The sequence below is a fragment of the Malurus melanocephalus genome, unplaced genomic scaffold (genome assembly GCF_030028575.1).
Source record: "Malurus melanocephalus ecotype Western Australia unplaced genomic scaffold, MMel_1.1 scaffold_147, whole genome shotgun sequence".
In the NCBI taxonomy this organism is placed as follows: domain Eukaryota; kingdom Metazoa; phylum Chordata; class Aves; order Passeriformes; family Maluridae; genus Malurus; species Malurus melanocephalus.
In genome coordinates, this window is record NW_026623379.1 from 696,193 (window position 1) to 708,845 (window position 12,653).

The following is a 12,653-nucleotide window of genomic DNA, read 5'->3' on the forward strand; positions in this document are numbered from 1 at the left end:
TCAGGGAACGGGCAACAAACGTGAGAGAAAGAGGAAAGCTTTCCCCTTTCATTAAAAGGCTGAGGAGTCAGAAGGAGGAAAGTCTTGTCACAGTAATAGGGCAAGAACTGTGAAAAAAAGCAATTCTTGTGTCATCCCCCCAAAAAACTTTCTCTGCCCCTGAACTCATAGAATCCTTGGAAGGGACCCACAAGGATCATCGAGTCTAGCTCCTGGACCTGCACAGGATGTCCCCAACAGTCACACCATGTGCCCAAGAGTATTGTCCAAAMACTTGTTGAACTGCTGTGAATGCTTGTGCTGTGACCACTTCCCTGGAGAACCTGTTCCAGTGCCCAAACGCCCTCTAGGTGAAGAACTTCTTTTTAATATCCAGCCTAAACCTGCCTTGACACAACTTCAGGCCATTCCCTCGGTCCTGTCACTGGTCACCAGAGAGAAGACATCGGTGTCTGCCACTCCTCTTCCCCTCACTGGAAGTTGTAGACTGTTGTATACTAATCACAAAAATACACACAGTTGGTTACCTTAGCTAACCTTTTCTCAACTTTTTTTTTTTTTTTTTTCTCCACGTACCTCTAAGCTCCCCAAAATGGTTAGATATATTCAGGGCAGCTATAATATTCAATAGTAGTTCTGCACAAGCTTTCCACGGAGCAGCACTGGGTGAGAGGCCAGTGCTAGCAGATCATCAAAATAGATTTCAGAAGCTGTAAATAGCTCCCTGCCGTAAACAATACAGACTATAGTTATTCAAATCATTAGGTAAGTRTGAAATATTATAGAGACATCAAAAATATCAGCATAGCAAGAGAAGCAGCTGCTCTACTCAAAGACAGGAAGCAAGATCAGCAGGAGGGATGTTTGGGGGATACAGAACAAAAAAAAAAGCACAGATAGGTTTTTAATGGAAGCAACACAGAGCAAAAAGTGCCTCCTACCAAAGTTTAAAAAACTTCTTAACTCATCTTGGCATAAAGCTTTTTGGATTAGTTTTCTTATGATTCGTCAGAAGTTTCCCATTTGGGATAGCATTACACCTGTCCTTAACAGCTCTCAGACTAASCAAAGCCAGGCCTTCCTCCCCACAGGAATTTCACCAATTACACTCGTGGAGGTCAACCAAACCCTCTCCTGTTCCTTCCACTCCAACTATCCTTTCAAATGATCTGAGGGAGGCTGATACCCCCCCCACAGAGGGACCATACAGGTTGCAGGAACAGCTGTTTAATGCCTCTCTCTACTGCCCCACAGTCAGCTGACTGAAGTAACTAATTTCAGCATATAACCCTGGTATAAATCCAATWTTTGAGTTAGAACGCCATACTCCAGCCTCTACACAAAGAGCACTTTTTCATTGTTCACTCTTTTCTTTAATCAGACAGGCAAAAGTACAGCTTTATTTTTCTTTCAGGTCCTGCCCCTGAGCCCACCACCTCACCTACCTGSCAGGAACTACCCTTCATATATATTAGCTGATCCTGGAGCACATAAAAAAAATTACCCCAGCTTATCTTAAGYCCTCTATACCCACCCTTCTCTCCCTTCCTCTCATACCTCTACTTGCTTTTGTAATTTCCTTCCTCCCTTGCATTTGATGTGGTTACGTAACCCTTGTCAGCCCTCATCTCCTCCACCTGGAGAGGTGAGCCCTGGCACACCTGAGCCTTGATTCTCTTACACCAAGTTGATCACAGAGCTTCCCCCCCTGCTTCTGATGACACAGGAAGGTATTTTCATGTAGTCAAACCCAGAGCAAACATTGTRTCTTGCCTTTTCCAGAACAGGGATTGTTCTGCAGAACTGGTAAGTGGGCTGTGACTTTTGCAGAAGTCTGTGGCAAAGCTGAACACTGAACCTTGTTTGCAGATACCTTCCAAACACTTGTAACCACAAGAACATCTTCATTGTCACTCCAACGCTGGTACCTCCTTTTCCAGCATTTCACAAGCCTTAATGTTCCTAGCATGTCTGGAAAACAGAAGCAACAATGCTGTGACAATGCTGGAGTTAGTTTCACTTGATTTCCCAACAGCAATCTCATCCTGAGTTGTTTACATCACTGTGCCTTGGCCCTCAAGATTACTTATTAGAGAAGGTTAATGGTGCCCTGTTGAAACAGGCCGGTGTAAGGAACCATGTGAACACTAATCTCTTGTAGAGTGCTGCCTGGGTACTGGCACGAGCAGGCTGACAAACAACTTTGCTTTTCCCAAAAATAAATTAGCCCCCAAAACTAATCTCTTTCTCCCCAGTAAGAAAGTCTTATAGTTCTGCTAGGGCTCACAATACAGCAGTAAGCCAGATCAGCAAGATTTACAAGGCAGCTTTTCCTGTGTGTCAAACTCCAACTGGAATTCTTCAAATCCACTCATGCCCTTACAGGCTGAGGCACTGAGGCAACTTCACATGCCATCTGTCATCGTGTTTATTTTCTAGCCTAATGAATGGTGAGCTGTTAGTACCTACGAGGTGATAACATACAAGCAAACAATCTGCTTTTTCAGGCAAGGCCTTGTTTTTGGCCTGCCATTGGGTATTCAGGGGAAGATGAAGCAGCCTGTTACAATGTTGATTCCAGCATGTTACTTTAGCATTGTTGTCCATAGTCAGCAAGAAAGGCACGCTATCSTGAGGCTCAACCCAACTGCTCTTCATATCACTGAAGAGTGGGAGTTTAATGTCTTTTTTTTTTACCTGTGATGTTTGTGTTTATCAGGTCAGACTCTTGGGACTTGTTTCATAGGAGCATCTCCTGAGGTCCTGCCCTCTCAGGATTGAATTTTTCTTCTAGGAAAGGTACTTCAGACGTGTGCCCTACATGAGTTAAACCTCCTGAGTTCAGCAGGCCTGCCTGCATGTAGCAGCTTGCAAAATTTGGCCTTAGTAGTAAAAGTGAAAAGTTAATTTGAGCATGCCCCCAGGGAGCTATTGCTTAGTGCTTTACAGTAGTGTCCAGGACRTCCTCCCTGCTTTCCAAGTAGTGAAGATGTCACATCCCTCTCCTTGCCACATGGTGTTTGCAACAAATGATTTTCAGTGAGAGCTGATTTGAGTTGGCACAGCATTTGTGTCCCAGTGAGGAAAGCCTGCACGTTTCAACGTCAGGCCTATGACTAAATCACTCTCCTCTGCTATCAATTTGGTAATGATCAGTTACCAGTGTAATCTCCAGGCACAAGACTTCCTTTCTCTTAAATGCCCTTGAGCCTATCCTTTATGAAGAATTCAGGAAAAACCTTTTCTAGCTAAAATTGATTCTGCAAGGGGACAGACTAGGCCAGAAGTCCAAGTATTTGCAGGCACTGGTTTTCTCTAAGAGCATCATGGAACATAATGCAACCACCCCACRAGTTCCCTTGCCTTTGGAAATCATTGCTAAGTCTGAAAGGGCATCACTGACACTTGAAAATTCAGAACAATGACTCCAGAGCAGAAGCAGAAAAAAATCCCATTTCCTTCACAGCTGAAGCTTATTGAAATCAGAACAGTAGTAAACTCCATCCAGAGCATCAAACAAGTCCACAACAGACTTCCAGGCACATCATTGCTCCTGTACAAAGATATCAGGTGGCAACAGTTTCCTAAATAGGTAAGGAAGAGGAAAAAAAGCTTAATAGGTTTTCATTTTATGTGCAGAAATGGGCATCTTGTAGAGGTTTTAGCAAATTCTGTTGAATATGTGTGAAACCTGAAAGCAGAGCAGCGCCCTCACCTTCTCAAGGAACACCTAGGAGGTGGTTGTTACATTTGTCTCCTTGCAGCACTGTGGCCAGTGCTTTATTTTCAGTGCTTTCTCTGACAGCTGCCCCAAGTTCCTTCTAAGAGTTTACTAAATCAGCTGTAGTTTCTCCTCAAAGCAGGTTGAGGGAGAGTTTTCATGAAAATTAAGCACTTTCACCAAGGAGGTTAAAAGTTGTAAGAGGACACCCAGGACAGGATCAGGTCCATAATTCAAGGTTAACAGGTTATACAGAGAAGATAGGAAAAAAMAGAATAGAATGAAAAAAGTCTAGATGTAGTTGTACTCCTCCCRTCACCAGAGTAGCCAGCAGCTGGCACCAAAGGTTTCAATCTTATCCCACAGGCCTGGGCACAGCAAACTCATCAAATACTGCAGTGCCATTCAAGCAAATTCCTTTGTGCATGGAAAAACCCTACTGTGTGGTGTGCCAGGGCGGTCCCTTCCTGTGTAAACACTGATGGTGCTCTTGAAGCAGCAAAGGCACTACTGGGAAGGCACCTCTCAGTAAAACCACATCCAAGAACCAGTTTTTCAGTGACCTGAAATGGAGAAATCACCAAGAAAAGCAACACAGAACCCGGCCCCCCCCTTCCCCCCCCAGGGCTGAACCACTGCCATTACAAGTCTGACAGAGAACTACAGTGAACTTGAGTGATTTTCATTACTACCAGATCACCAGGATGGCACTTGGGAGACAAAGGTGAAAGGATTAAAGGCATTGGCACTGTTACCCTCCTGTATTTTTTTTCTTGCAGTACAGAAGAGCAGCAAAGGTCGGCTGCTTAAATCATTGCCATTTTGAGGCCCTAACTTTTAACTGCTCTCCTGCTTGGCTGTGAAGTATTGGCTGTTTTCTCTCAGTACACCAGACAAAAGGTTTTTGTACTTGGATTTCACCCACCTCTCCTCTCTGAAGCACGTGCCATGCTTATTCCAATAACTCATATGAACACAGCTGTATCATATGTTGCTTTTTTTTCCAAAAACACTAGAAAACCTCCAACTATACACTGCTGCAGGGATATCCTTTAGATTCTACCTATGCAGACTTAACACAGGAAGATCATAACACATACAATTTGTACTCTATATACTTACACTGATAGATGAAGCCATGAAACATGAAATCCAAGTATTGTCAACCATCTTATTGATGCTGTCCCTAGAWCYTGGAAACCTGACACTGRTGAAATCAAGATYTTAAATATTAAARAAAACKRTATTAGCTCTCAAATTACATTTCTRGACTAATTTGGGCCTGCTSTTCATTCAGTTTCACTTTTTGGAATTGAATAAACAGATTCTGGAAAAYAAAGTCCTTTTATTGCTGAGTAGATGGGCCGCTCCACTGAGTAACTGGGATAGCAAATAGTATGGAGAAGGTTAACATCAGAGAAATTCAGTTTCCACATTCTGTTTAAGAAACAGCAGTGTCAAAACAAGCATCCAGGTTCACACAAGCTTTGCCATTTCTTCAGTACTCTCGGGGCTGAGTCCTACAGTCTGTCAGATAATTCACATACCTGCTGCAGACAGATAGAAATCAAAACTGCATCAAAGCTATTTTAAGAACAGTTGCCTGAACCCAAGAGCACTTGTATGGTAATAATAATAAACACAAAAACATTTAAAACAAAGAATTTTAATTAAACTTCTCTACAACAAATATTTAATCAAATAGGCCAAATCCCATGTCATCATCAGATTCTTCAGATTCCTCTTTCTTCTCCTCTTTCTTCTCCTCAGCTGAAGGAAAAAAAGAGCAAGTGAATGGTCAGTATTAACACTRCACCACAGATTTTCAAGATACAAGTTTTGGTGTTCTCAGCTCTCTTGCTATTGGTATTTGAACCTTCATGGTTCATCTCATTCCCTTTAAGCAACCAAATACAAATGCCAGGGCAATACAGACACTACKATTGCCAGGGCCATGCTTTACATCACCAAATCTCTTTGATTCTCGGTTCTAAGCCAGACCAATCCTAGGTCGGWTATAGAGCAAATGCTTCTGAGTGTCCAAAGGAAAAGTAACTATTCAATTTACATTTCTATCACCTACTGAATTGCCAAAGTGGAGAAGCCTTGAAATAGACTCAGTTGTTAAACTGTTACCAGAGACAAAAGGAGCTGCCCTGTAGCCACGCCTCTCCACTCATACTCACCAGCAGCAGGGGCAGCAGCTGCAGCAGGAGCAGCAGAGCCCCCTCCAGCAGAAACTGCCACGGCACCCCCAGCAGGCATGCTGGCAAGTTTTCCATTGCCTGAATGGGACACAAGAGAAAGTATTTATTTACATGCTCATCCCAAGCACAGAAGTTAGTGGGAATGGTAGAGTGCAGAAAAAAACAGATCCTGTCTCATGGACTGAACCTGTTATTATCTCCTGAAAGGAACAAGAGGCTGCATCCATGATAAACTGTTCTGTGAAAAACACTCAGGAGTTTTAAGACTCACAAAAGCTTATTCCAAGAGCACAGGCAGCTCGTTATAAGCAAGTTTTCTTCTGTACACAAAGTTTTTTTCCAAAAACTAACATAAAAATAGTAGCAAACACATCCAATTTTGTACACCCAGACTCTTCTCTGACTACGGCCCAGTAGCCCAGGAAGTGATAATGTACCTCAAAAGTAACCTATTGACAGCACTGGCTTCCCCTGCTCCTGTTTTTTTTTTTTTTGTTTTTCTTCACAAGAGTAGAGAGAACTCTGAGGGCATAGATCATTCAGGAGTGAAGGAGAAAGATGTATTTATGGCAAAGAGTACAGTATTTTAAACAAATTMCGCAGCACCCTATGAACCCTATTGCATCTCCTTTGAGACTTCTGATTTCTGCTTGCATTTGGAAAGCCAGCTAGTTCTCTGGCTTTCCACATACCAAGGCTCCCTTGGCATTCAGAGGTCACGTACACACTATGTTTGCCTGTATTCCAATTTCTGGGAATCAGTTTCTAAATAATTCCCCATTCCTCCAAACTCTAATAAACGAGTAAAGTAAACAAACATGTTTCATAGGCATGTCAGTATGTTCTAAGAAACAATTTATTTGAAGTATCACAGAAAGAAACAGCATAAGTGTGTTGTAACCACATGCATAATAGCTCTCTTAGGTCTTTCAAACCACATGGATAGAAATGTCCAGTGCCTGCTCCCAACAGCAAAGCCAGGCAAAGTCCTGGCAACCGTTGAGCAAAAATATGCCTGCAAATTCCCTTGAGCCTACACTTGCAAAAAAATAGAAGTTTATTAATCAGAAACCTTTGCACTACCTCAGCTCTGCTCTACTTCAGCCCTATGACCCAGTCAATTTATGTTAAAAGTTCCAGCTTCTTTCTATGGAAATCATCACTCAGAGCTCTCTCTGGCAAAAGGAGATGCTGGACTCAAGCTCTAGAAGAGATGTGTCCTGGAGGTGCTCATTGCAGAGGGTGGTACTGCACTGAAGTGCCAACTGTTCTCCATGCTTTACATCACTGGCACACACAAGTGGGTAAAACACAAAACATCTCCTAGAAAACCCAAAGGATAGCTCAGTCTCTTATCAACATGTCCAGAAAACTACATCATGAGCAAACTACCAGTAAGCTCATACATGCTTAAGTTCTCCAGTTTAATGTGGTCCACAAGCGAAACCCAGCAGGTACTGGCACTGACCTGCAGGGAATTAGAATGGACCTGACTTCACTCAATTCAGCAGTGATCCACAATGCTGAACAGACAAAGAGTCAGTGACTTGGCAACAATTCCACACTCTCCGGTCTAACGTATTAAAGCAACAGAGGCAACCACCTGGGACACTCATAGAGACTCTACTTACCCTGAGCAATTACATCTTCGATGTTTTTTCCATTCAGCTCACTAATAACCTGCATAAGTAAAATTTACAATGTTAAGAGTTTCAAAACAGCATGAGAATAAACTACATTTAAACAACTACTGATTAATCATCACATACAACACCTCCACCCTCCTGCTCATACAGTCCCAAAATGCCATATTTCTAAGTGGCAGGAACAGAACCTTGACATAAATACTTCAGCTCAGTTTTTTATACTTTAAGCTTTTTCACTATATGTGTTACAACAAATTCACAATTAATCTAAGGACCTTGCAGAAAGGAGGATACACAGATGTTGTCGGACCAATTAGGAAACCCTACCAATAGCATGTTAGTCACTGAGGGACTGTTAACATTTGTTGCTTAATGCCCCCTGGGAGGCTCTGAAGGCCTGGGTTCTGGACCCAAAACCACAGGGTTCCATTCCTAGCCTTACCAAATGTTAACAGCCAAGCTGGCTACTGTATCCTTGCACCAGAACACAAAGTCCCAACTTCAATTTTACTACCACTGTTGTATAACCAGGGATGACAAAAGCAAAACACAAACCCAAAAACTGCTGAAGCAAGCAGCAGTTAAAAATAATGCTCAAGAACCTACTGATGAGGTCCAGCTATCAGAAGTCAGTGGCCAAAAGCCATTGCTGAGGGGCTGAAACCAAAGAATCTCAGCCAAGAGCTTTCCAACAGGCACCTTCCGCTTACACAGAGCGTGGGATGTGTGAAACTGTGCCTRTGTGATTGCTCCATCCAGGAGAAAGGTGTTTTTAAGACTTCACTACCTTTACTTTGGCTTAAGATAAAGCCAAGGCAAATAGGAAAGGATTGATCTGTTATGATCAAAACAGATTCCAGAGCAGCTTTTCTAGAGCAGCAGAGGATCAGAGACAGCAACAATTAATTTAGGAAGGTATTAAACCTAAAGGAGCAAAAGACAAAAGACGTGGAACTTAATCAGGAGTTCAAACCAACATCCCAAACAATAGTAAGGATGCCATCAGCTCAGCCAACCCATCATCTGGTTGGGCCTATTGTAAAACACTGGGAAAATGTCTTCTTTTTATCTTTACCTCTCTGGAAACACTTCACATACATGGGGTAGGTGATAAGATTATTTCATTGGTTTTTTTTTTTTCCCATGGCCAATTATTTTTAAGTACACATTACTGAAGATCTATTACATCACAAGAAACATTCTAATTAAGATCTGTCTTCCACCACAACCACTTTGGCATATATTTCCAAAATCTTCCTATATATTATCCTCAAATACTTTAAATGTCCATGTTAGGATTTGCCTATGTTTCTTGGTGAAGGAAACAAATGCTCCTCTGCAGTACACTAAATAAGAATGTATTACTAAGTATCAGGCCTTCAGAAGTGTTAACTCTAAATGGATACTGACCAAAACTGAAAATTAAAMCTTCAGTGCAGACTACACACGATGGAACATACATGTCAGAACATTTTCAGTGCATACTTACATGCAGCCACCATCTCAATGAGGATGATTAGACTAACCTACCAGAAGTCAGCAACAACTGACAAAGACCTTTGTGGAGGACCGGCATTGAGTAAGAAAGCCAGACTTCTAACAGAAGTTATAAAAAGTTATGAATGGTTTAGCAATGTTTTAGAAATCACACAGGCAAGGATAAGCAAATGTCTGAACACCGTAAGAGCAGATCACCAGCGAGGCAATGGGAATACTGAGGCCAAGASAACAGCTCCAGTGTCTGGTGCTGGTTGGGACACCTGGAATTTAAAGGCAACGCCACCTTATTCATGCGTTCATCGTCCGTCTCGATGCCGACGCTGTCGAGGATCTTTTTCAAGTCCTTGGATGTGGGGGACTCGTTGCCCCCGAGCACTGCGAGCAGGTAAGCTGCGACGTAACGCATCCTGCAAGACAGGAGAGCGGAGTCTTCTTCAGCATGACCGGGCTACGTGCTCGGAGAAAGCTCATCCCTTCTCCCTCCAAGCCACAATCCTCTGACTCCATTTCCAAATGAGAACCCGCGGCCCGCGCTCCCCAGACCGTGTCAGTACGGGGCCCGCACGCGGCAGCCCGGCACACACTCCTGGCCKGCACCTCGGCATCTCTCCCGAAGGAAAGCGGCAATGCGACATTCGCACCCTGGCGCTCGCCTCAGCCCGTCTCGTCCCTCTGCCAGYTCCGGCCCAGGCGCAGGCCAGCAGAGCACATGGCCACCATTCTCTCCCCCTACCCCCCCCCGCCAGGGTGACCTCGCCCAAGCCCCAGGGGCGGCCGCGCACTGAGGCGGGTGTGTCGGACACGGCCATTCCCGCGGAGGCGGGGGCGCACCGAGCGCTTACTTGGGCGGCGGCGGCGGCGCGGAACWCAGGCCCGGGACGTGCGCTCGCGAGGGCAGCGCGGCGGCAAAAGGAACGGGCGGAGCCTCGGCACCGCCTTCTTCCCGCCACACCTCAACAACGAGCGCWACCATTGGGCCGGGCCGGCGGGCAGTGCGCAAGCCAATCGGGAGCCGCGGGGGAAGCGGCCGCCAGCGCGGCCAGTGGCGCATGCGCGGAGTGAGGCCTTGCCCGGCTCGGGGGCCTGTGGGTGTTTGGTGTCAGCGTTGGGATGGGCGTGATTCCCCGAAATCACGGAATCACAGAGTCAATAAGGTTAAAAAACACCTCTGGGATCATCGAGTCCAACCTATGAATATCACCCTGTCAACTAGGCCATGGGAGTAAATGCCACATTCGGTCTTTCCTTAGACACCTCCAGGGATGGTGATTCCACCACCTCCCTGTGCAGTCCATTCCAATATCTAACCACCTTTTATAAAGGAATTCTTCCTGATGTACAACCTGAACTTCGCCTGGCAGCTTAATGCTGTCCTCCCAGCTGTGGTATCCTGCCCTGCCSTGGTAGAGTCGGCACAATCCCCTCCACTTGTGCCCAAGTTGGGTTCTGTCGCTGGGTGCACGTGAGGCAGATCCGCACAGAGTCCTGGTATTTGTTTATTTCATATCAGTGCAGAGATGGGCAGTGGGTGATGAATCCACAAAGCCAGYGCCTGTCTGTGCATTTCTTTGTGGAAAGGGTGATCAGGCACTGGAACAAGCTGTCCAGAGAGGTGGTGGAACCACCATCCCTGGAGGTGTTCAAGGAACAACTGGACATGGTACTTAATGTCTGGTGGTCTAGTTRACACAGTAATGTTTGGTCAGTGGTGGAACTGGATGGTCTTAGAGCAGCCAGCAGGACTAGGGAAGAGATTGTCTCTGTACTTGGCGCAAGTCAGGCCACACCTGCATGGAGTTCTGAGCCCCTCACTTCAATATGGATATTGAGAGGCTGGAGTAAGTCCAGAGAAAGACTATGGAGCTGGGGAGGGAGGGGTCTGGAGCACAATTCTTGTGAGGAACAGCTGAGGGAGCTGGGATTGTTTAGCCTGGAGAAAAGGAGGCTCAGGGGTGACCTTATCACTCTCTCTGCAACTGCCTGAAAGGAGGCTATAGCAAGGAGGGCTTGRCCTCTTCTCCCAGGCAGTTAGCATCAGGACAAGACAACATAACCTCAAGCCATGTCAGGGAAGGTTCAGGTTGTACATTGAGTAGAATTTCTTCATGGAAGGSGTGGTTAGACATTGGAATGGGCTGCCCAGCAAGGTGATGGAGTCACTATCCCTGGAGGTGTTTCAAGAAGGACTGGACATACTTAGTGCCATGGTCTAGTTGACAGGGTGGTGTTTGATCATGGCTGGATTCAATGACCTTGGAAGTGTTTTCCAATCTGAATGACCCTGCAGTTCTGTGAAATACCCCACATCCCTGTGTGGATCAGCTTCATGCACACCAGATGACAAAACCCTGTTCTGGGACAGCACACTGAGGCAAGGCTCTCCGCAGGAGGGAGATGGCAGCTGTTCTGTGCTGGGAGGCTGGGAGACAGTAACCCTGTGGCAAGGTATCGCCATGAGATTATGGGAATCACCACCTGTGCATGGTTCGCTTGATTTGCGACATCAGGGAAATGAGTAAAAGTAAAACGTTAACATTGTGCTGAAATCCCTGGGACCCAAATAAACCGGGAGCGCTGGTTCAGCAGCAGGGCTGTGTATGGGCTTTGGTTATCCCTGCCTTGCCACCTTGGGGGTGCCCCAGAGATCCCCAGTGTCGTGGAGCTTCTCTGGTAGCTCTAGTGCTGCCAGAAAACAACCAGGCTCACACTGAGCCAGTACTCGGAGCAGCAGTCAGTGGTTAGTGTTTACTMACTGTAGGAAATCTCCCTCAGGGCCACGTGCAGCTTGCATTCAAAATCATAGAATCAATTGGGTTGGGAAAGATCTCTGAGATCATCAAGTCCAACCTATGACCAAACACCAGCCTGTCAACTAGACCGTGGCACTAAGTGACGTGTGCAGTCTATCCTTTTCAGAGAGATAACCCCACCACCTCCCTGGACATCTCATTCCAAAGCCTAACCACTCTTTCTGTGAAGAAATTTTTCCTGATGTCCACCCTGAACCTCCCCGGCACAGCTGGACACCATGTCCTCTTGTCCCGTCACTTGCTGCCTGGGAGARGAGGCTGACCCCCACCTGGCTACAACATCCTTTCCGGGCTGCTCCAGCCCTGTGCCCTCCYGGGCTCGCAGCCGTCGCTCCATTTCTGCCCCTGGATTTGTATGGAACGAGCACGACAGCCCGTGCCTCCCGCTCCCTTAGAGCCCAGGAGAGCCGCACAGGGACCGCCAGCGGTGCCCTGTCGGGAAAAACTCCTTTCGTGCCCCTGCTGTGGCAACAGGACGCTTGGACATGGTTCCCCATAGCCTTCAGCCCCACGTCCCGCTGTCTCTGGCACCTCCCCCGTCCCGTCCCGTTCCGTCCCGCCCCGACAGCGCGGCGCAACTCCCGAGAACTTTTCAGGAAGTGGCGGGCAGAGCCCAGCCCCGGCTGCTGAGTGCCCGGGGCCGGTGCGGAGGGGTGAGACAAGGGGCGCCGTGCTCAGCCGGGCACAGCGGGGCCTGGACAGTGGGCGTGGGGTGACGGGGCACGGGCAGAGCGCTGTGCGGCCAGCCCGGGCCCGGCTGTGTGTGTCC

At 46.4% G+C, this 12,653-nt stretch overlaps 2 protein-coding genes and 1 non-coding gene across 4 annotated transcripts in view; 1 reads left to right on the top strand and 2 right to left on the bottom strand.

Moving 5' to 3' along the window:
* The window catches only part of RPLP2 (ribosomal protein lateral stalk subunit P2), a 118,004-nt gene extending 108,003 nt beyond the window's left edge, over nt 1-10,001 (bottom strand). Inside the window, exons 1-5 of one of the 2 annotated variants that reach the window (XM_057371440.1) lie at nt 9,917-10,001; nt 9,358-9,481; nt 7,560-7,608; nt 5,908-6,006; nt 5,368-5,491 (exon numbers count right to left, since the gene is read on the bottom strand). In XM_057371440.1, coding sequence (XP_057227423.1) covers nt 5,415-5,491; nt 5,908-6,006; nt 7,560-7,608; nt 9,358-9,480 — 348 coding nt within the window. In that variant the 5' untranslated portion in view covers nt 9,481; nt 9,917-10,001 and the 3' untranslated portion in view covers nt 5,368-5,414. Of the gene's footprint in view, nt 1-5,367; nt 5,492-5,907; nt 6,007-7,559; nt 7,609-9,357; nt 9,482-9,916 lie in introns of those variants that run through there. The other variant, XM_057371441.1, reaches the window with a different exon arrangement.
* LOC130576670 (small nucleolar RNA SNORA52) lies at nt 7,287-7,419 on the bottom strand. Its single transcript, XR_008965691.1, has one exon. It is a non-coding gene; the product is annotated as a small nucleolar RNA SNORA52 (small nucleolar RNA).
* Nucleotides 10,002-12,236: 2,235 nt separating the features above from the next.
* PIDD1 (p53-induced death domain protein 1) overlaps nt 12,237-12,653 on the top strand; it is a 19,895-nt gene continuing 19,478 nt past the window's right edge. The window contains exon 1 of the mRNA XM_057371443.1: nt 12,237-12,537. The gene's annotated coding sequence lies outside the window, so the exon portion shown is untranslated. The remainder of the gene's footprint in view (nt 12,538-12,653) is intronic.